We start from the raw sequence: 24,815 nt of genomic DNA, 5'->3' as shown, positions 1-24,815 counted from the left end.
GGGGAGGAGAGGGGGGACCTGGGCCGCCACTGCCGTGGCTCAGGGAGGCGGCGGGGGACCCGGGCTGCCACTGCCGTGGCTCGGGGAGGCGGCGGGGGACCCGGGCCACCACTGCCGCGGCTCAGGAAGGCGGCGGGGGACCCGGGCTGCCACTGCCATGGCTCGGGGGGGCGGTGGGGGGCTCTGTCCCTGCCCACCGCCACCGCCACGGGAACGGGGGGGGCTCCATCCCTGCCTGCCACCACAGGGCAGTGCCGGGCCGTGGTGACCGAGCCCAGTGGCGGTGGCGGCTGGCCCCGAGCGGCCCCACCGAGTAGCAGCGCCGGGCTGGGCCACCTGACCCCGTCAGCAGCCCCTAGCGGGCCAAGCCTGCACAGCCTTAGGTGAGCCAGTAAACCCCGCTCTGCTGCCGTTCTGTTACTATTTGGTAACTTTGTTGCACGCGGGTCCTCGCTGCGAATGACAGAGTGGCTTATATTCAGGTGCGGCTTATTTATGGACAAAGAACGAAATATTTACCAACACCCAGAGATGCGGTTTATACTCAGTGCGGCTTGTATTCGTGAATTTACTGTATTTTTGAGAATCTTTGCCCAATCAATTGCTACCATTTGAAGGTATGGAGCAGAAAATGTACTGCCTACTGCAGGTGTTATTACAGGTTATAAGGCAATTCAGCAGAGCACCCGCTGTGTAATGGTGTGACTAATGATCTCTGAATGCTTTCAGACATTTGTAGGAAATCTGCTGTATTTGATTTCAGTGCCAGCAACAGTTGAATTATATCTCTCCCTTCACTTAATAGCTGTTGTTCTAAAAGCACAGCCTCCAAATCCACCTCCTCCTTCTGAGATGAAATGATCTCATAGAATATGATAACATAGAAAAAGTCAACAGTAGTGCAGTGCAAAATGACAACCATTGCTTCACTGACCAATTCAGCCAATTTAGACTGGCTGAAATTAAACATCCTCGTGATGTCCAGTCACTCATACACCTCACACTTGGATCAGAAATGCTGCACAGAAAAACCCCTGCTACCACCCTCCCACTCTCCAGAAGCAGCAAATCCACTAGTTGTGGTTATTCTTTCTTGAGACTCTCTACTTTTTTGTGGGACTCCAGGGATGGATTAAACGCTCTTTGTTTTTGTTACTTTATTTTTTAGATGAGGTGCCACTGTGTTTTTTTAATTTGTTCTCCAGCCTTGTACTAACTGTTCAAAGACTTCTGGGTTTTTTCCTTCATAGCCTGGAGGATGTGGGTCACATGTGGCTCCACATTCTTTGTACTTCACTGCTATCTGTGCTTGTTCCTCCCAGCTGTTTGTATCAAGGACAGTGACAGTGGTTACTTGGTCAAATACACGTGTCATACTGACTGCATCAAATGGCACCTGCTGAAATGACAGTTCAGCAACAGCAGAGTTTTACTGTGGAGGAAGGATCACAGTGCAGAAGTCTGATAGGAGCTTTCCTGTTCCTTCACCAACAAGGTTTATAGCAATAAAGTGTTTCTTAATAAAATCAATGTACAGAAACATCCTAACTCTCTCCTCTGGGCTTAGGTGCATTATCACATCATCACAGCTTGATGCCAATTGATTCAAGAGCATAAAGCTACAATGCCACTTGAATTTCCATAGATGACCATAAATCTGCTCTTAGCCCGTGGCAAATGTAAGGTAATAGGACTGAGCTTAATCCTTTCTGAAATACTTGCTTTATCTCATCACTGTGTGCACACAGCTGTTGTGACTCATGTGAAATTTGACTTGACCATGTATTTAACTCATCCTCATAAAATGTTTTTTATGGTAAATAGGTTGCCCTAAAAGAGCAATTAGCTTGAGGTAGGAGTGCATATGGAGCATTTCTTCAAAGGTGTTCCCTCACATGATGAGAGCCAGACCTGCATCCATCCTCCCTTGCAGGGCAATAAGTGTTTCCAAAGTGTAAATGTGTTTCTGTTCAGCCCAATCAGCATTTTTTTCTATTTTGGTTTCCTTATCAGCTTTTCTATTTTTTCTTATGCCCAACCACTTTTCTTTTCTTTCCTTTTTTTTTTTTTTTTTTTTTTAATTTCTTTTTCTCCCAAAAAACCCTTCGGGAATCCAGGATTGGACCAGCAAGTTAGAACAGAAATATAAATCCTTTGAGGATAAAGGCATTTTAATGCAATCTAAGATCAGTAATACTCTGTCCTTACAAATACAGTGAATTGGCAATTGTTCTTAATATGAATATTCTATTTCAGCTTGCTACATTACAAAACTAGGTAATCTACATTTTTAGTTCATCCCACAGGCAGAAATCTATTAGTGGTATTTCTTCATATACTGGCAGTTTTGCTTTATAATATGTTAAAATATATGTCTTGAGTATTTTTTTGTTTGGTTTGAGGTTTTTTTAACAGGGCACTATTTTGTCTGGATTGAAGTTTGTTAATTTTGAATTGGCAGGTTGGCTGTTACTAGACAATAACTGTAAATAAATTTTGCAGAAATAAGGGAGATAGCACTCTTCCAACTCTTCCAAAAATAATCTAATGAGCCTGTTGAATATGGCAACTGAAAAACTTAGCTTCTTTAATTTGGAAATGGAAATCTTAATATATTATAACGACAAAATATTTTGTCCACATGCTGTTGTAAATTTATAGAATTTGCTCACCATGGGATCACTAATTCCAACAAGCAAGGCTGTGTCTTCTTCCTTTTTTTTTTTATCTCTTTACTTTTGCTCTTTGTTTTGTTTTTAAGAAACCTTAGAACCCTGAAAATAGGATTTAAAAATCAGAACAGAAATAAAAGGCAGGGATCATAACTGCTTTGGATGCTTCCTCATCTGGAGAGCATCATGGGGAAGCTGCCCTGTTTGAGGCAGGATTTGTTTTATATAGGTTAGTTGCTGCAATGGGTTACACAAGACTTCCAGAAGCAGTCAGGCACAGTGTAGGTGAGCTTTTCATGCTGCCCTTCCCTTTTTATGGCTCTGTCTTGCAAGACAGAACATTGTGGTTTCCATTTAATCACCTCTGAAATAATTGTCCAGTTGCACAATAATACATTGCCAATCTTTCATGAGTTTCACATGTTTCAAAATAGACAAGGGAGTGGTGTTGAAGACATCTACAAATGAGGACAGGAGAGGAGAGAAAATGGGAGATACTTGGAGTGGTCAGTAGCAACTGCAGTGTTAAAGGTCCTGTTCTTCAGCTGATACAGAGGTCTGAATGTCTCCTCTAATTAGAGAAAAATATTTACCCCAAGGTCAAAGGGTCTAAACTTTGCTGAGATTAAATGTATTAATCACAAATTTCTGTTCTGTTTCTTTTTTCCCCCAGAAGAATGGAATATCAAATGGAACTCTCTACAAAAAAACATTTATTGAGCACTTTGAACAGGCACCAATGTATGTTGCAGTTTTTACTTTCGTGGGGTTTGCAGTGGGGACAATATTTGGCTACCTGCGAGATTTTATGAGAGCCTGGGGACTAGAAAAACGTAACATTGCTGCGGAGAGAGAACAACAAAAAGTATGTATGAAAAAAGTCATTATGTATCCAACAGCTGAGTTTTCCCCTGATTGCTAGTAATTTTTGTGGAAATAACGATGCAGACAACTTTCATTTTACAGAACGTGGCACAGAGGTGGAGAAGTGACACACCCTGCAGTGGAGTTGTGTGCATGTGTATGATTATGTGCCTACATTTCTGTAAAATCATCATTTTTACCCAGGGACATGTTCACCTCATTCTAAGAGTGCCATAATACTCTCAGAACAAAAAAATAAATCTCAGAATATTAGGTCAATCCACCGAAAAAAAAAGCTCCTAAATGCTTTATTGTTAAATATATCATCTTTTCAAATTGCTTCAACCCCATTTTCTTTTCAAATCTCTTTTCTTCCTTTGTCCCATCTGGCTGTCTTACACTGTGTTTCACAGCAGGGCATTTCTAATTTTGTTATAATTGAATTATTGTAACTCCCAAAATTTTCTCATCCCACACAATTCCGAGTGAAACTTGCACCTTAGCAAGATCAGCTGCCTTCCAACTTTGTTTAGAATTTTTGGTTGCTCCTCCTCTATGCAGTTTGAGTAACATTTTCAGTAACACCTGGCATAACGGAGGAAAATCAAGAACAATAAAATTCCTGAAATTGTTTCCTGTTTTAGATTTTCAGAGATGCATGCATAACTTAATGAATATCACTTCCAATTCACTTCATCATTTGGCCAATTGTTGATTCCAGTTGTGCCTGTTAAATTTTTTTGTCCTTCACTATGGATTACATGTTTATTTAATTCTCCCATATATGTTAACTGCATGCCGTGATATTTTATCATTTTATTGTATGCAGTGCCCAACATGGATATATTGCTTTCATATAAAGCTTTGTTTAAATTTAATTTCCATGGATGGGCATTAATTCTCAACCAAAAAAATTGTTTCAACTGGATGTTTGCATCTCCATGTTCACATATATTGGACTAGCTTTTGTCTAATTTATCCAGCATTTCATGAAATGTAGTGGGTTGTTAATCCTATTTTTCTGCAGTCTGCTCCACACACAGAAAAATGCTCAATTTGAAGCAATTGGTTTCTTCAAGTGAAAGAATCTTGACTTTTTTTTTTTCCATTTCCAACTTTCAGGATATATAGGGAGTGTTAGATAAACTTGTTCAACATTTAAAATAAAGCAAAACAAACAAACAAACAAAAAAACAACCCTGGCCAACCAAAAAAGAAACCAGAAATCCCCCAGTCTTAAAACAAAGAAACAAAATACTCCATCCTCTAAGAAATAAAATATTGAGTGTTAAAAGAATTATAGTAAGACATTTGCTGTTTGGAGTTGTGAGTGCCATAGGAACATGTGGCTGCTATGGCTCTCTGTTTACTGATGAATCAGTTTCTCCTTGTTAATAGGAATGACTTGGGTACAGGAGCAGATATTTTCCCAGCACATAACCCTGTGCATGTTTTCACACCAGGATTTTGTGCCACTTTATCAAGATTTTGAGAACTTTTACACCAGAAACCTCTATTTGAGGATACGGGATAATTGGAATCGTCCCATTTGCAGTGTCCCTGGGCCACAGTTTGACCTCATGGAGCGTGTTACAGATGATTACAACTGGACATTCAGGTGAGTCACTTTACACTCTGCTGCTCTCAGCTTCCTGAGCACACTCCTGACACCTCTACAAAGCACAGGAAGTTGTCTCAAGATCCTTGTCTAATATCCATCAGCACGTTTCTTTCTGCAGTCAGTGCCATGCTGACAAACTGACCCTTTTCTTCTGAGTATTTGGAAATGCAATATAGATTTCCAGCTCCACTGCAAATGGGTTTAGCTGTGTCAGCACACAACAACAGACCTTGACTCACAATATTACAGTAAAATTTGTTTTATCCCTTGGTTAGGTTTTAAATCGTAATTTCTTGCATTGCATGAATGTGGCTCCTTGCCTTCACAGTGAGTCTTCGGCAGTGAGTTTTAAGCAGATTACAGCTTGAAGGTTTTTGTTGTGTTGCAGCTGAATTTGCAGCTATGGGAATTCACAGCATAGACAGTGTGTAGGTTGGTTATATTTGAGCTTATTGAGAATGCATCATACTGCTTCCCATATTTTCAACAATTTTAAGTTCTCTGTGTGTGAATGAACACTGATGACTTAATAGAAATTGACAATTTGCTTGAGAAATTAATGTCTGTGAGTTGTTCCTTAAATAAAATCATAGGTTTGTTTGTTTATTTAAATCCATTAAAATCCATTAAACCCATAAAAACAGCCATTCACCCCATACCAATATATTGCCATCTACAGCATGACTTCTAGAAAGCACTGTAACCATGAAGCAGTACTTAGTAAGGGAAAGAGAAAGGCTAGAAAAACTTTAAAATATTTTAATTTTAATATGTTAAAATATGAGGATTGTAAATTCCCATGTAGGAACTTGACGCTGGAACAAAATTTGGTGGGAAAATTTTGGGATATTTTTGTTTGAGATTGGAGGGAAAGTTTCACTGCTGTTCAAAATTTGCTTCAATTCTAGGTTTACAGGAAGGACTATCAGGAATGTAATCAATATGGGTTCTTATAACTACCTCGGCTTTGCAGAGACAGATGTTAATGCTTTGAAAACTGTGACCATAGAGTTAAAAAAATATGGGACAGGAGTCTGCAGTACCAGGCAAGAAATGGGTGAGTAAACAGTGAGATGGCCACCAAAGGTTCTCTAATTAGACTCCTTTTCTCACAGATATCTTGAAAGAATTGGGTGCTTAGAGAACTTTAATCACATCAGCAATTACTTGTTTCACAATTAAAAGGAAAGTTGTGCTTTGTTTGTTCTCACACGACGGTTTTTTTCTAAAGGAAAACTAATTTTTGGAAAAGCAATCCCAAATGTGTTATATACTGGCCTGGGATTTTTTATGATGGAAGTAACAGGCTTATTTTTTAAGACAAGTGAAAAACACTTTGAGATTTCAACAATGGTTCTGGGGCAAATTCATCTGCATCACAGAATTATATCAGTTAGCACACACAGAGGTTTCAGATTAGTAGAATGATCTTTTACATAATGTTTTTAATCCAATGTTCTGAGAATGTATTGGAGTGTTAATGAGGTATGAGATATTTTTTGCAAAAACCAGAAATTTCTAGTTTGCCTTCAGCAAATAAATTCAGGAAGGCTCCATCTGACATTTTTTTGTTTATATATCCTTTATGATTTGTCTGCTTTGATAGTCTGTAGGCTGCATTCAGTGTTACCTTCAACTTTCTGTTTTTACACAAAACTTTGCATTCTTACATTCAGAACAACAACAACAAAAAAAAAAAAACCAAAAAAAAAAAAAAAAAAAAAAAAAATTTTTAAGCCCTAGAAATGCAAGGGGAGGATTCTCTTCAGGCTTTACCTTTCCTGGGAGTTATTAAAATAAAAGAAAAAAAACAACCCAGAATGGAGAAGTCTATAAAAGACTTCTTTTTTTCTAATGCAACAACCTAAAAAAATTACATTTTTTATCTTCAATGTAAATGCTGCTCTTCCATAACTCTTACAGAAAAAATACTGTATTTAACTTAGATTTTTATTTAAAGTCTCCATTTCAGACTAAAAAGTAATGCAAACCTTGTCGCCTGCCTCTTATCTTGTCACTGTGGTTTGATTTGCCAATAATAATTATGCCAGTGACACCACTCAGAGAGAGTTTTACTTTCCTTTTGTAGGTGACCCATCTGGTGACTGCAATACATTATTTAACCTGAATTGTATGCTTGAAAGTGGTCACCACTGCTATTCCTTTAAGGTATTGAAGGAAGCTTTCTCTCTTTTTCTCTATTTGGAGCCCACCTGCCACCAAGACCTGTACAAACAACCTAAGGAAAACATTCATAGTGGATACTCTCTTTCCCTGCTCCTTTTTGTGTTTGGGCTCCATTCTCATCATAGTCAAACAGAAAAATTCTGAGCTTAATATATAAGAGAATTATCATTTCTCATCTTCATCTTAGATAAAAGGAACAGGATGAGTTTGTTTCAGATCACATTTCAAAACTTCTGTTGTTATTGTGTGTGGAGCTGAAGTGTTTTGAAACAAAAGTGCGGAGTGAGCGGCAAGAGCCAAGCCTGCAAATTGCCTGTAGGGTTCTAATCCAAGACAGCACTTAAACATATTTATATTTTCAAGCTAATTGACTTTGAAAGTATTGTTCTGCTTGTGTGCATTTAAGTGTCTGGCATGTTTGAGTTTTTACCAAGATCTCTCTCTAACCTATATTAGCTCTCTTTTTGAGAAGGATCATTCCACTACTTTCAGTGGATTTCAGAGAGAGGGTGAAACAAAGAAGGCACAAATAAAAATAATGTGAGTGATGTTTGAAAGAACACATGGAAGTAAAACTGTGCTTCTGCCTACAGTTCTCCTCTTAAAAATGTGGAGGTTGTGGAGAGGGTATACAATGCTGTCATATCAGAATGCTGCTGCAGGTAGTTTCCTCATGGAACAGGGTTAAAACTGATAAAAACTGTGTCTGACCTTCCTAGACTTATTCCCCATAAAAACATTTAAGGCTTTTCACTCCATTTTTTAATTCCATGGTCTTTTTAATTATAATAATAAAAAATTACTTTCCTACTATAATGGCATCATTTAAGACACGTTTTTGAGGGGTTTGTGGGACTTTCATTATGAAATAAAAATACTTTCCTATTTTTAATACCAAGAATTATTATCCCTTAGGAGCAAGATCTTGAAGTTTTAAGTGGTACATCCATGGAAGAACTAACTAGTTGTTCCATGATCAGAAAGCAAATCAAACACCAGAAATTACTAGAAAATACACAGAAAGCCAGCCACAGAGCTTCAGTATCCTACTGCATAAAGCTGCTGTTTGAGTAATCTCTGCAGGTCTGATCAAAAATATTTAGCAAAACCGGAAAGAGAAAGAGAAGAGCCACAGGGATCATCAAAGCCTCAACAGCTTCTGGGTGAAGAACTACTGAGCTTCCTGTCCTCAGCTGTCACAAATGCCTGTCATCTGTCTCAGAAAAGAGCCTCAGGGAAGAAGTTATGGAAATTTTCAACATAATGTGTGATGTGGAAGAGTGGTCAGGGTTCAATGTGCATTTCCTTTCCCACTGCCATATGTACAAGGCATTGTGTGAAGCTGGTAGTGTTGGGTCTGAGAAAATAATTCTTGAATGTTGAAGGATTTAAGTAGCCATCCAGTACCTCAAAATGGCTACAAGAGAGCTTGAGAGGGATTTTTTGCAAGGGTGTGGAGTGACAGGATAAGAGGGAATGGCTTCAAACTGACAGAGGGCAGAGTCAGATCAGATATCAGGAAGAGATTGTTCCCTGGGAGCGTGGTGAGGCACTGGAACAGGTTGTCCAGAGAAGCTGTGGATGCCCATTACTAGAAGTGTTCAAGGGTGGGTGGGGCTTGGAGCAACCTGACCTATGGAAAGGTATCCATGTCCCTGTCCAAGGTGGGTGCATTGGAATGAGATGATCTTTAAGGTTCCTTCCAGCATAAACTACTCTGTGATTCATTCTATGATTCCATAAGTAACTGGACACAACTGTTCTGCTGGAGTGTTGGGAATGTTAGGGCATTCCATGTAAACTGCCCCCCAAAAATATCTCTCCTGTTTCATGTATTTTCATTTTTCTCTCAAAAGTGTTATTTTTTTAGCTTCCTAAAACTGTCAGCAAATAGGAACCTAAATAAATATGAAACAGCAAGTGTTCCCACAATGCAAAATATGAAAGAATGACAACTTGAACATAAATTCCTTTTTGCCCATGCAAATCAATGTATTTTAATGGCTGGGGTAGGAGCTGGCTACTGTTAAAGGCAGATTCAAAAGCCTTTTGTCTGAGCCCATCCTGTTGTTAATGTTTATAGTCAGCCTTGTCTAAGCAACGTGACTGAGAATTATTGAGAAACATGCAAATCAGTTTCCTGCTTGCTGCTTGCAGATGCTAAAACCAGCAAAGTTACACTTGTTTTAAAAGATAAGGCAGATTATCTAAGCACTCCTAGGCTGGTGACAGAACTGTCACACAGACAGGCAGCACTTCCAATGCTCAGTTTGTCCAACTCCCCAGTGCTCCTCATGGGGATACATACGTGAGTAACTGAGCAAACATGTCATTAGGGCTGGATGAGCAGCCAGGCAGGATTCCTGCCTTTTGAAACCCTCCTCCTGTGATGATGCCTTGGACCAAAAGACAGCATAGAGCCTTCACAGAAACACTTGCAGGGTTATTCACTCTGGAGGGCATTTTAGGAGATTACCCTCTAAGATACAACTTGCACTCAATCTTAGGGCTTTTTCTTTGTTAGAGGTTTTTGTTTACGCTTGGTTGTGATCTCATTTCTGAAAAGCAGATCTGAAAATCTGTGCCAACATTTAATACACAAAAGTAGCTCATCCCCATTCACCTCCTTCCACTGGGTTTTAAGGCCTAATGTGAATTTCCAGCAAGAAGATAAAAATAGTTATTTGGCCATTCTTTTTTATGCTACTTCAAAGTTTTAATTAGGGCTAGATCTCATTTTAAACATAGTAACTGTACAAACATGAATAAATGATTCATTTTTCAGTTTGGAGAAAAAGATAACTGAATTTCCCATAATTTACAGTTTCCAAATGGGATCTTGAGGAGAAATAAAGACACCAAAATGTGAATTTGTGTGCATGCATACATATATATATATATGTATATGTATATGTTTATATACACCTATTTCATTTTCATAATCTTAGCTATTTTCTGATAGGTTGTGGTATATATTAGGAAACAGTTCATGCAGAGAATTCTCTTTTGTCATGTTCACTAACATTCTTTTCCTTTTTGTGCCTACACTCTCATAAACAACTAATCAAGTTTACGATCACTTTATAATCATTGGATCAGGTTTGTTCCTTGTATTTCACCATTGCAATGCAAGATTAATAATCTGGATAGTCCACCTTCTAGCAGGTGGAATTGAAGGCATCTGTAAGAATTAAGGGTTCTGTGACTTGTTAATACCCAAAATCTTTCTGATAGATGATGTTATCTGCATGCAAATATTTCAGTACTTAAGGTGCTGCCATACAAGGTTTGGCATGAAGAGGGTAGATTTAAACTGGAAATTTTAACCTTGTGTTTTTCTAAAGGCAAAAAAAACCAAAAAACAACAACAACAAAAAAACCAAAACCAAAAAAAAAAAAAAAAAACAGGAAACAAAACCAGAAGATCTAAAGTCAACTGGAGGACATTGTTAGATCTATGACACCCATGGCATCTCTGTGGCATGAAAGTCCTGTCAGTTGGTAGCAATGTTAAGGAAACTTGAGCATTTCCTTTCTATCTAATGATTCATCAAAAGCCCCCTTATTTTAGGACTCTTTTCTGCACACTCAGTGTTAAATGACGCAACTCCATAACATTTAATGTGTACTTCTCTCCCTCTCTTTCCAACATTCTGCAAGTTGTGGCTTTCCTCTGCTGGTGGCTCTGTAGGACAGTGATACCATCTGGTAACAAGGTGTAAAGAAATATCATTTCCACGGCTTCTGATTCTCCATCTTGCTTTTCATAACTCATCCAGTCGCTTTTGTAAAAATGTGTATGTCTTTCAATAGTACAAATTTTTTTCATCTCTGACAAGCATCTTACCAGAGTGAGTTTGTGACCTTAAGTTTCAAATGTGACAAGGAAGTTCAGGTGTTTTGTTCTGCTCCCCACCCTGCTGAGGGTGCTGCTGACAAACCCTCATTTTCACAGTCTAATGATTCTGAGTCACGTCAGGGATGCAGAGGGTTCCCAGCTGTTCTTTTTTTTCCTTTCAAGGGCTCATTGCTTGGATCAGTTTACTCTTCCAGCTTTTGTTTAACTTGAGGCAAGCAGGTATTTTCCTGTATTCTTTGGGTCCTGGAATTCCAAACATAAAATTCTATTACAGGATAGTGCTTCCAGTGTTGGCAGTTCAACCAGTCTGTGTCACTTGTGTGTAAGAACCTGAAAGACTGTGTTGGGCAGACTAACCAGTGGCATAAACCACCTTGTCCAAGCTGAAAATGTCAAACTAAATAATGACTCTGTGGATCATGGGAAGTGCATTTTCCAGCTTTATCTGTCTAGCAGTGTGGCAGTGACTTTCAGCCCAACAGCATGGGCAAGCCTATGAAAAAGCCTGTCAAAATAAAGTGTTCTTCATGTTGCCTGTCACCAGAATGCAGTGGCAAGTTAATGGAGGGAACTGGGTCATCAGATTTTGAAAAGGAGGGGATTTGCTTTGAGAAGTGTGGGAATCTGTGGAGGTGGTTCCCATTGTGAAAGTCCACATTTGATATGATCTTTCATCTTAATACCTATATAGTCTTGGATCACAGTAACTCCTGCTGTATTTTGTTACATACAGCTGTTCAGCAAGGAAGAATAACTTTCAAAAGGATTTAATTTTGTCTTTTAAAGATGCAGGTACCTTTTTTATTTTTTTTTGGTCTTAAAACTTCATGGTGATTTTGTGTACATTGTTTAGTTGTATCCTCATTTGTTGGGTCAAGCCAAGGTGTAGTCAGTCAGTGAGGAAATTCTAATGTCTGTTTATAGGGCAAGTGTAGAAAGTATCTGTGTACACAGTGTATTAAAAAGATATATCTAGTATATCACTTTTATTAATCAGATCATGATACTGGTCTTGAATCTAGCACAATACAAAACACTTTAAGGGCCAGAATTACCTTACTTGACACCACTAAGGCTGTATTTAATGAAGAGATGTGTAATTACTGCGTTTGTTATGTAGCTTGAGATGCTGAGATGTTTCAGCTTGTGTCAGTTCCTTTGGATCAAATTTGCATCTGTCTGGTAGTGCTGTTTATGCCTGTCATGGTGGTGGCTGTGACCAACTGGGAATGCTGGTGGACAAACCTCATCCCAGCATCTCATGTCTGACTCCTTGTTTCTTCCAGTGGAGAGAGGTGATGGAATTGATGCCATTTATACAGTGTCCTGTGTAGAGATATCTCCTGGTATGATTAAATAATTGCATAATTATATGCTTTTTCAGCTCTGTTGAGCTCTGTTCAGTATACAGCTGTCATGCACCTCCCACTGACAGTACTGGTGTGTGTTGTACTGCTTCTGCAACACCTTACCTACCACCAACAATACTGCCACGATAATTAACATGATTCAAAATCCACAGGACTCACTTTGCAAATCCTTGTCATTCAGGATTTTCTTTTGCTAACCAATTTCCATTTGTATTCCAGGATTTGTAGACAGTAGTGGTGTACAAAATCATCTGCATTAGCTTTTAGGATTAGTGAATAATAAGTGTGAATCAGTCGCTTTCAGAATGAGTAATTCTTCACCATGACAAAATCGGTAAAAATAGGTGCAAAATGTGCTATTCCTTTGTGGGTCATCTAATAGGAGCTTTAACAGAACAATCTGTATTGAGTCAGGCTTTTCCTGTTTGTAAAAACAGAAAACATATGATGCAACCCCAAAAAGCAATTTAACTCCACCCCAGTAGTGTCAGACTTACTCCTGGAAGAGGCAGGGACAATTGTGTCATGCCTTAAAATGCCTGCCTTGCAAAGCACATGCTGCTTGTTTCTCATGCTTTCACAAACCTTCCCATTCAAGCTGTGACCACAGTGTGCTTGGCTTCGAGCTTCCATTTTAGACTTCATCTTCTTCTTGTCTGCTGGTGGCCCTTGAGTGACAAAATAACACCTGCAGGTTACACTAAAGCAGTTGGTCTGCTGGAACTCTTAGTTGTCCATGAATGCTGTAACCAGGCTGAAGACTAACTGGGCCCAATTTGCAAAAATACAGAATTAACCGCAGAAATAAATGCTGAGTCCTGCTGAGCTTACACCTGAAGAGATTCTCACCCACATTCCCAGTGAGCAGCTCAGCTCTGAAACACTCTTCTGTGTTTCACAGAACCTGAGTGCTAAACAGTGACTGTATGCTGAGCCAGCTTGTATCTTCGTGTGCCTTGGCATGTACAAATTCAGAAAATAGCCATCCAAAGAGCTTCACTCAACTCACACATAGTGGAGTTTTCTGCAGTGACATTCTGGAGTTTCTGGGTGACGTTTTGTGTGTCACATTACCTAATTCCCAGAGCACAGAACAACCCAGCTCCAGGTACCATGCAGTGCGATACAGCAGAGATACTCTTGAAGCTCTGCTGGAGCAGCTCAGGTCTAGCACAACCCAGGCAAGGCTCTGGCAAAATCTCAGCAGCGCTGCTTTTCTTTACTGTCCATGTAATCCAGGTTTTTCAGGAAGCCACATGACCCTTGCCCCTTATCCCCCTGACTGGTGGAGAGTTACCTGCCTGCTTGATAGATGTTTGTCACGTTCTATTTCCAAATGGATGTCATTCTTACTTTAGATATTTGATGAGAAAAAATAATGAAAACACTTCATCACTGTAACCAGCTGACTTAGTGCTGTTGCTGAAATTGTTCTCCTACCATTTATATTTTATTTTTTTAATGAGCTCTACTCTGTGATGAAGGTAAGATCATCTCCCTGACTCATCGTTCTTGTTGAGACATTCTAGCCAAGTTTCTGCATTCCTCCATTCATCTGCCCTTTGTCCATCACAGTGAACGCAGCTTTCTTGTTTCATCCCTTGTAATTCACTTTATATTACTGTGCCACAAGCTTGTGCAGTGCAAGTGAGGTAACATAGTCACTTGCCTAATTTTTTTCTTCTGTTCTGTGATTACAGCCTTATTCCTAGGGGAAATGCTCTGTCAGAATCCACAGGGCACTCTCTTTTCTTCCCCACAGATCATCCTGTAAGAGTTCCTTCTGCCTTGGTCCCTGCAATGCACAGCCAGGCAAGCAAAGACTAGAGAGCTGGCAAGTTGAGATGATACCTTACTGTTCAAAGCTATCTGTTATCTCAGTCTCTTAACACCACTCTTTTGTTTGTTTACCTTTTGTATTTTGCCATCTTCCTCTGTGAGTTGGACAGGAGGGACACTGTTTTTGTTGGATAGTTGGAGCACCTTACTTGTTTGGAGACTTCAAGCACTAATATTAGATAATTTACATGCAATATAGGAGGGTCTCTAGTGTTGTGTTATTGTTTATGTTTGCTGTTGAGAGGAAAGAAAGAGCAGACTTATCATCAGTTATGGGGAGTGGAATAGCTTTTACTTTCCAAAGCAGTAAAACAGGGAGATTGCTTTTGTTTGTCTATCCATATAGAATCCTAATTAAGAATTCTGTGCACCTATATAGACAGGCAATAAAAAAGGAAGAATTGTGTTGACACTCATTTTTGTTTTCACATCTGGAGAGAACTCAAGAAGGCCTAAAATGTTTGTCCCACATTTCCTGCAAAAAGGAGGTATCCTTATTGCAGGATGAGAAAAAGACAAAAAACTAGGCTTCAGAATAAGCTATGTCAAAAGTTATTGCGGGGAAAAGGAAGCTTTTTCCCATACCAACTGCTTTGCTGCCCTAACAGCAGCAGTATTTGTTAGCATTAGTCACAGCTAGTTTGCACCTCTTGGGTTAGCCCACATGCACAGGATACAAATGGAAAACCCTCGTTAGAACTTAATGCCACATAGCTTAATGACACACTTCTAGTCTGTTCTTTTGTATGTTTTGTGTCATAATAACTTTCACAGTCTAACAAGACTTAATAAATTTGAATTCCCTGTGCTTATTTTTGCAGGCACCCTAGACAAACATGTAGAACTAGAGAAACTTGTGGCCAAGTTCCTTGGTGTGGAAGATGCTATGGTGTTTGGCATGGGCTTTGCAACTAACTCCATGAATATTCCAGCCCTTGTTGGAAAGGTGAGTACTCCCTTTAGGAACATGTGGAACAATAATTTATTAATTGTTTTAACTAGTGTTGCAGTATTCTGGGCTTTCAGTGAGTGGAAAGGCTTCATGGAGGAACAAAGCCTGGTATCAGGAATGCGTGAGTCATAAAACTGATGACCTTGTGACTTTAAATTTGCTCCTTTATCATCTGAGTGTTGCTATCACACATACCTAACATTTCCTTAAGGATCTGTGATGCAGCTCTCTAGCTCCTTTTAATGAAGGTGCTTCTCCCTAAAAAGTAATCAAATGTTGAATCCCATGTCCGGGTGTTGTGGAATGAAGTATCCAGGCTACTTGCTGAGGGAACAGATACAGAGAATTAATGAAAATAAATTTAAGAAATGGCAGATATGCAGTGTGAGATACTTAGCTGTATAATAATTTTCCCTCCCTTACCTGGCTTCGCGTCACGGCCTCTGTCACAGGTGGATATTTAGATATAAGTGGCTCAAATAAAGATATTACTGTATGTGTTTTTAATATAGGTGTGTGTGTATGTTTGTGTATATGTGTATATATATATGTATATGTATGTATATATATTTGAAAATTTGCTATATATTATTATACATTATTATTATATATTATATATATTACAAATATTATTTAACTACCTTATATTTGAGAGATTTACTCCTATGTTCTAGCAGGTACATTTTCTTGTCAAGCTGCATCTACACTTACTGTTTGTTCTGCAAACCAGTCTCTAGGGAGATTGTCTGAGTATCTTTCAGCCTAGGCCTAATCTATGATTCCAGAATAAGTTTTTACTTAATTATGAACACAATAATTAAACACAGCAAAACACGTTTAATAGAAAGTACAGCTAAACAAGGATTCAAGCTTGAATTTCAACTGTGGGTTCTGCCCCTTGTTAATGTAATAGACAAATTTACTTCTCCCACATTTCTATTTTTATTTCTAAAAACAAAATTAGATTTCAACTGAGTTAATGAAAAGTATACTACAGGTCAACTCTTTATGTATTTGCCAGAGAAACACTCTGGTTCCTAAACTTCACTCACATCTTAATGGAGGTGGGACTTACAAGTCATCAATCTCTTCTGATCTCATTTCTGCAGTCCAAAGTGTTGATGTGAGTGTTACTCCTCCTTACAATACTGTCATACAGTCTTTATGTGTGGCATGGTGGCTCCATTTTCCTTGCAACTCAAAATTAACAAGTGATAGAGGAAGCAACATCCCCTGATTTTACTATAAAGCAGTCAGTCTTTAACAGGGTTATTTGCTGCTTTCCAGTTACAGGAAATATTGGACCCCTGTGCACCAGCTGGGAATGCCTGAGAATCTGATCCCACTATTTCAGGCTACCCTTGCAGTGCACCCTTCAGAAAAGTAGCAGAAAATTAATTTCGTGTTTAATCTTTACAGCTGTAAGTGCAGTGCTGTATCATAGACATGTGCAATGCTGGCACACACTTGCACATGAGTCAGAGGCCTCCCAGCTGATGCAGATGCTCATTGTGCTCCTTCTCCACAGGGCTGCCTCATTTTAAGTGATGAGTTGAACCACACTTCTCTCGTTCTCGGTGCGAGGCTTTCAGGTGCCACTATTAGAATCTTCAAGCACAATAGTGAGTATTGAAGTTGGAAAAATTTAGAGACAGAGTTATTCACACCTCAAAGGCAAGAATTATTTCTTTCAATGCTTACTTTGCTGTCAGTTCCCAGATTATGCTTTTGTCCAGGCAGGGGGATCAACTGTTTAATATTATGAGTGGTTTCTGATGGGAAAAGTTAACGGTGCAATACTATAATTGCTATTGTGTATTTTTGACTTGCTGAATGACTGTGTGCTGCCCCAAAAGTTTTATTTTTATCGTCATTGTAGCCCAAACAAGTAGAAACACACTTTCAAAAACATGCCTTTGTTTCTAGCAGGTTCAGTGAAACCAGAATTATCTAAACATGGAATTCCTTTGAAGCAGCTACTCTGAATTCCCAGGGGTCTAATAGCAAAGATGCAGATGGTTACATCAACAACATCATCCCAAATATTCTTTAAAATGGAATTTTAATATACTAAATCACACATTAACTTTGCAATTGTATAGTTATCTTCTAAAATGCTCATGTTCTCTAACTTTTATTTTGTTAATGCTGCTCTGGTTACTGTCACTGACATTGGTACTGCCTTTGATGACAGTTACTGTCACTGACATTGGTACTGCCTTTGATGACAGGAGTTTTCTTTTTGCCCTTACTCCCCATTGCAATTCCCTTTTCCATCCTTACTGCTCCCACCAGGCAGTGATTGCAAGAAAGGTTTAGAAGCTGGTGAAGTGTTGAGAAATCAGAAGAGTGATCTGATTACCTTTCTTAATGGCTAATACAATCCCTTCTCTTTATTAAGTGATGTGTTTGGCCCCAAAGGGGAGCAAAAATGAATTATGCATACGCTGTAAAAGGTCTAAGGATGAGTTGGAATGAAAAGCACAGTATAATTATAATATTAGATGTTGTTATAATTAATATCGATTCATAATTTGGGAAGAAGCAATTTCTGAAGATCCTTCCAGGGTTAAAGACCATCTGAACACAAATATTTTTACAAAATTAATTATTCATAGATTAAACTGTAGCATACCACCACTTGGTCCACTTCCACATGTCTGAATATGCTAAGCAGGTGGCCACACCAGTCTTTTCTCAAGAAAAGACTTCTTTTGGTTGTTCGAAACCTTATGCCATCCAGTCAGGTTACATCATATCTGACAAGTTGACCTCTTACTACCCAAATCCAAGTGTTCTCAGCCTCTCCACCCACCTATGCTGCATGCAGTCCAGCTGGCTTGTGTCACTTCCCACATCACTTCAGAAAACATTCCAGTTTGAGGAGTGTATTACTCTATTTCAGCTGTGAAGATATCACCTGGAGCTGGCATGCTGGCTTTAAGAAATTCAGTCTCCAACCATCCCTCAATATCTCATTCTCCTCCCCAGACCCTGATACCTAACCAGCTTCTGCTGCACTGACAGTAAATTAAAACTGATGCTCTTCTGAATAATGGATGAACCTAAAAATAATAGTGAGCTGTCCAAACAATGCTAATCTAGCGCTGGGAAATGCAGACAGTTCCTTTAAGGGTCTTGGCAAACCTCAATGGAAGCCCATCCAAGTTGCTTTGGGAAAACTCATTGGTTTCTAGATTAGACATCTTATTTGTCAAAGACAGTCTTGTATTCCGTTGCTGAGACATCACCTTAACTTATTTCCAAAATGAAACTGTGGAAACTTTTGCAAATACTCTTTGGATTTGAGCGACAGCTTTTGTTGTCACAATTTTCTAGTCTTGATCCTAAGTTGCATTTAGAGAGCACTTCATGTGAAGAAGCTTCATGTGCTCATGCTTTCAGCCCACTCTGAGTCTCTCAACTTGACAGTCCTATGGTTAGAAAGTTGTGTCTTTTAATATTTCCTTAATCACACCCATGAGCTACGCATCACTAACTAAAATCACATGTGCAGAGATGTGTGTACGTGCCTTTAGGAGTAGGGGAATTGAGCATGCTCCATGTCACACTGTGTGAATGCATGGTTCCTTGTGCTGTAGTGGCCCTGTGCATGAATAGAAAACTTTGCACTTATTATTGCTTTAAGATCTTTAATTTCATTGATTTCACCATCAGGTTCTATAGGTGCATAAATCTCTCTTCCTTTTCCTTTCCCTGCTCTGTTATGGAAAAACTCTTTGTCAAAAGAAAAATTGCACACAACTTTGTTCTATGATAAAAATATTTCACAGAAAAGAGAGTAAAATCTACCATTTTAAACTTGCTATGAAGTACTTTTATCTTTCAAAGGCTGTACTATAGCTAAATCTGTAAAACTGCTACTTTATTTCAAAGCATGAAATCTGTAGTAGAGGATATATTTGTCATCTTTCAAAAGTAAATAATTATCATGTTATTATTAATAGAGAATTATTTTGTTTGTAAGACAAGAAAGAATCTCTATGCATTACATTATTTATGTATAATGCAGTTCTTATTCTTACAAAAGATAATGAAGTTCTATTTCAAGGAGTAGCTGTCTTAGACATTACACTTTCCATAAAAAAATCTGAATAGTTTTTCTAGAACAGACAAAATCCTTAGACCTCTGTGCTTTTCCTAGGTGACATACAGGGCATCCAGATGTCTTTCCTTTTTGACAAAAACATTGCATGTGTGTATGAGACTTTTCAAGCCTTAAAGTAAATAATAGAAAAAAAAATGTGTTGTGGCCCTATAAGTCTGTGTTTATTTGGACATAGGAATGTGCCCTGCATCCTACCTGCTAGTGAACAATCCCTTCCTTGTAAACAGACAGGAATTTACAGGCCTGGGCTGAGAGAAATGCACAGACACATAAACCTACAAATCATCTGTGTGAGAGAAATGTGAGAAAATATTCCATTTTAGCCCCATAACTGAAAACTTCCCTTCCTGTGGGCTCTAGTCTTCACCTTGCTAAGGGCACAGCAGCATTGGCACATGGGTTTAGGCTTTTAAGGGAATTTTTGTGTGTTTGTGGGATTTGTGAGGTTTTGTGGGCGCAAGCAGCAAAGTTCAGCTCCTTGGACCCCCTGCTCTAGATTAAAATCATGGGGATTTAAATTTTTTTTGAGTTTTATTTTAGGAGCTAAGCAGTCCTAAATGTATGCAGTAGTGTTTTAGTGGAACTAAAATCATTCTGCTCTGACCATTATCTGGTTAAGTATCAGCCAAAATCCTTGACCCTTCCAATAAAACCTGAAAACCAAAACCAAATATTTAACCATTAATCAGCCTGTGATTTTTCAAGGGGTTTCTCTCACAGCAGTTCTGGGTCTTATGCTGACATCAGGTGTTCCTTCAGTGAACAGATGAGGGTGTTATGGACTAACAATATCCAAGTGAGTTCTGTTCTTACCAGCCTGTAAAAAAAAAAAGGCACCAAACAAGGCTTAGGATTTGTTTATTCTTCATCATTCTGCTACATTTTTCCCATGTAGCATGAAGCAACTCAATTGCAGTCCCATTTTCAGGTTTAGATTTCCAATTGCATGAACAGTCTGTGGGAATGTTGTGACAAGATACAGAACTCAGGCAATGGGGGAAAATATTTCCAGTTCTCTTCCTTGAAAGGGCATTTCACTGATCAGGCAGAACAAGTGATCCTACAAGGAAGGCAGGGAATTGCAAAGCACATTGGTTAGGTGAAAATCCAGTCTGTAATCTGGTGCTTTAATCCATATCTGAAAGGGGAATTCCTAGCTCCTCCTTTTGCACCTTTTCAATATTGTGAAAGGAGTAAGGGATTTTTTAGTTTCCCATAGATCAAGTGGTTGACGACAAGTGTGTGAGGCTGGTGTGAGCTGTCCAGGTTTCCATACAAAATACAGTTTCCAGCTTGGACAACAATTGTGAATTTATGTTAATCCAACTCTGGCATATCTCAGTCTAATCAGTCAAATTACTGCTTTGGAGTTCAGATACAAGTGCCATGAGCACACCTTAAAGAGAGTGCACTGCTACCTGGAGGAGCTGTAGTTAATACTGAAAGAACTAGGTGGCAGAAGGCTTTCACATTTCAGTGCAAATATATTCTCTAGCTAAAAAAAGAAGGAAAGAAAAGGAAATAAAATAAGGTGGAAAACTAAGTGCAACAAATTAAGCAAGCAAATAAGATAGGGGGAAAATGAAAGAAATAAACAGGTAAAAATTAGACAGATCTTTGGTTGCAAAACCCAGCGAGTTTGTAGTGGCTTAGAACAGCACAGTTCCTTAATTTTTAATTTTTTTTTCCAAGTGTGTAACCTTTCAAGGTAGCCCTTGAATTTCAGAAGGGAGGGCAGTGTTACAGCTATTACAGAGCAGCATGAAAGGCACATTCCCCACTAAGGTTCTGTGCTCCTTGAAGCCTCTGGCCACTATCAGAGACAAGATTGTTGCCCAGATTGCAGCCTAATCCAGCTGGGTGTGTAATTCCCTGTGACACATAGAGACGCTGTGGCAAAGAGACTGGTCTGTCCTGCTCCCTACATGCTGCGCCCGCGTTCGCCCTCTCTCTTTTTTGAGGAAGCCACATGTGACTTGCCAAGTGTGGACAGGGAGCTTTCTTGAGCCAGTGCCCTTTACTTCCAGAGAGATTGGTATTTATTGAGGGGCAGGGAGGGCAGTCTCAGACTGTTGGTGTGGCTGCAGTGATCACACTCCCATGTTCCAAATACAGATATTCGTGTGTAGCCACAGGCTCTATGCCCACTTGCACAAGAGTGCAAAAGGGGAGAAACTGAAAATCAGAGTCATAAGCACAAAGCAAAAAAAATAAAAGTGGCAAGAGTAGTAGAAGCCTGTTTATTTTAATTAAACAGGATTCAGCTACATCACACAGGAGGTTTCCAGCCCACGCAGAGGAATGGTGATGACATCCCCAGCATTGCAGTGTAAGGATGAGGGGTGGAGATTCTGTGTCTCCCTGAGCACATCCTCCCTCCAGGAGCCTGCTGTCCCACCTGCACTAGAGGCAGCATGACACACTGCTGCCCAGGTCCAGACTCGCTCCAGCCTACTGGCACTTTATGTTCTTGGTATTACTCTTCAAGTAACTAGAGAGATCCCAAACAAGGATTATGCAAGTCCCACTCATAGATCCACTGTACCCTCTTAGAAAACTTTATCCTCCATATCTGGGCAATATGCTATAAGGAGGAGGTGAAAAGTGAAACATGGGTAGATTTGGCTGTGCTTTGACTGATTAATCAAGTCAAATTCTTAGCACCACTTCTGGGCTGATGAGTGGTCATTGGCCATTGCTGCTGAAACCCTGAGCTGGTGATGGTCAAAAAAGGAAGGACTGTTATTTTCTCTATAACTGGTTGTTCAGGATGGACTCGTGCAGCTCATCATCTTAATGTCCTAATGTCTTTCAATCTAACTATATTTAATGGGTAAATAATTTGATTCTGAAAGTCACCTTGGGGTTGCACTGCTGTTTTTCCTGCTGTTCAGTATATCCCACTGAAGAGCTTAAGAACAAGCACATAAAGCACTTTGTTTTCACCTTGAAGGACAGAAGCAGCCTTTTGTGGGGAATACTTTTGTGGGAAAAGATTTTTGCTTTCTGCCTATTTCCCCCTTCCAAATGAAGCATAGTGCTAATAGGTCAGTAAAATTCATTTGCACCTGAACAAATTATGTGATGACTAACACAGGCTTCAGAAAGGGTCACACATACAATTTTTCAGAATGAGACATCAAAAAGAAAGTGAGATAGCCCTGATCCTGCAAACAGTGTACTCTAGCAGGACTATATTATGTGTCAAGTCAGGGAAACTCATCCCTTGGAGAGGTTCTCCCCAGTCTGTGGTCTCATGTTCCACAGTAGTTTGGACAGAGGACCTATTCACAGCCATGTGTTTTTTAAAACAGAATTATATACATTTCACTTCATCTCCACTTTCCTTTTTTTCCTAACGTGCTAAAACAACTGAATCTTCAAGCCATGCTTTTAGCTCAGAGGCAGAATGACTTTTCTGAAGGGTTTCAAAGGTCTCAAAAGGATTTAGATGACAGTGATATCAGTAGAGAATAATTTGGTGGAGAAAAGGGGATTTCCAGATTTTACTGTGAGCTCTCTGTCATCCTGAGGGAGCCCTTTAAGAGAAATTCTGAATATTATTTACTTGAAACAAAAGAGAACATGAGCAGCTGCAAATGCTCAGGTTGGTTATAACTTTCCCTTATAAAGCACCAAAGAACTTTTATTTCCTTGATTGCCACCTAGTGGAAGGTGTGCTGTCTGCATTGCATCATTCTAGCATTTCCATCTGGGAGCTCACTGAGCTGTGCAGGCCATTGCACCCCTGAAAAAAGGGGCAGCTGATATTGCCTATGCCTATTTTATAGAGTACAGCAAGGACTTGCTAAGTCAGGTGCAGAGTGGCAATTTCGTTGCTGAGAATTTTACCTTCCACCAACATCACTAAATGCTGCTAGGGATAGGTGAGGCATCAGGATGTGGGAAGGGTTCAGGTCATAACCTGGCCATCTCTCAAGGCACAATATATTCCCAATGGGCAGTTAATGTGCAAATGGCCCCATTCCCCTTGGGCAGAAACTAAATTTTGGGTCAATATTAATGTTTCTAAGGTGTAGTTTATTTTTTTTTTTTGCCTTGGGACGATTCATTTTATGCATTAAGTTTGTGCTATTATAGAAGGTTATATCAACTGTGTTAAGATGTGTTGCTGAAGCAAATGGGGTTATATTGTGAAAAAATGCCACTGATTTTCTCAGCCCACAGTTTGAGCTGATCTGTAGTGTTTCTTGGGTATTATGAGACTCTGTTGGATGTTCTTGGGAAACATTTTGAAATGCCAATCCAGATTCCTGCAAAATACCAGAATAATTCATTTTGGAATGTCCATTCATTGGAGACACCAGAATGCTGGTGCACTGAGAGTTGCATTTGGCTTGACCCTGATTTCTGTGGTATTTTTTCTTGCTTCTTCCATCTTTTTCAAAATTTCAATGGCTTTCCTTCAAGAATTTTTTTATATGGCTGTAGTGGATTAGAATCGCCAATTTTAATATAGCTATTATTTGTTGTGAGATAGGATTAGGAGCAAAAGCAAGACAGGCCTAAAACTTAAAGGGTGTAAAGAAAACTTTTATTAACAATACAGAGAAATAATAAGTTATTATTATTATTATTATTATTATTATTATTATTATTTATTAATAAATTAATTCAATTAACTCAAAAAAACATTCTCAGAAAAAAACCTCCCATAAATACCCTTTTTAAAATACCAATTGATACAAAACCAACACAAAGACCCCCCCACTCAGCCTTTAAGGAAGCAGCTATGGATCATAGCCTTGTTCCAGGCCTCCTTATATTGAAGTCTCACCAGTGCCAAGCATTTAGGCACCAAATTAGTGTATCCATGCCATGTGCTTGTGTCCTCCTGTTTCTTCCTCTCTCATCAGCAACCTTCCACTTGCTTTCCTTCTTGAGAAGGACAAGATTTCTCTTGCTGCCATCCTGATGTGCTTCATGCAGCCTTCTCAAAATCTGTGCTGAAGAAATGCTTGTTGTTCGTGAGCTTGTGATTAGAAAACAACCAAAACTCACTGTTGAAGCCTTGATAAATTATGCATATCAGCAGCCCCTACACAATACTGCTGGCTGAAGCAAAGTGATTCCCTTCTGCCTTTAAATACAAATGTATGCAGAGTATTTCTAGAAGTTTCCCAGATCAGGTGCATAACTGGAAGCTTTTTATAACTGTTCTTGTCACTAAATTGCATTCACACCAATGAAAGGTCTTGCCTACTAAAAAAGGGAATTTATATTTAGGGCACTTTTTTTTTTTAAAATGTTGTCCTTTTCTGTATAGGAAAAATAGCACCCAAGAGAAAAGTGAAAATTCTT

At 39.1% G+C, this 24,815-nt stretch overlaps 1 protein-coding gene across 2 annotated transcripts in view; it reads left to right on the top strand.

Moving 5' to 3' along the window:
• Window positions 1–24,815, top strand: part of SPTLC3 (serine palmitoyltransferase long chain base subunit 3) — an 86,709-nt gene that overhangs the window by 35,499 nt on the left and 26,395 nt on the right. For both annotated transcript variants that reach the window (XM_033055491.1, XM_033055490.1), the window contains 5 exons: window positions 3,346–3,537; window positions 5,000–5,154; window positions 6,066–6,214; window positions 15,234–15,358; window positions 16,893–16,986. In XM_033055491.1, coding sequence (XP_032911382.1) covers window positions 3,346–3,537; window positions 5,000–5,154; window positions 6,066–6,214; window positions 15,234–15,358; window positions 16,893–16,986 — 715 coding nt within the window. The remainder of the gene's footprint in view (window positions 1–3,345; window positions 3,538–4,999; window positions 5,155–6,065; window positions 6,215–15,233; window positions 15,359–16,892; window positions 16,987–24,815) is intronic.

This window comes from Catharus ustulatus, chromosome 3 (genome assembly GCF_009819885.2).
Source record: "Catharus ustulatus isolate bCatUst1 chromosome 3, bCatUst1.pri.v2, whole genome shotgun sequence".
NCBI classification, from domain to species: Eukaryota; Metazoa; Chordata; class Aves; order Passeriformes; family Turdidae; genus Catharus; species Catharus ustulatus.
This window is presented reverse-complemented; position numbering and strand designations above follow the sequence as displayed.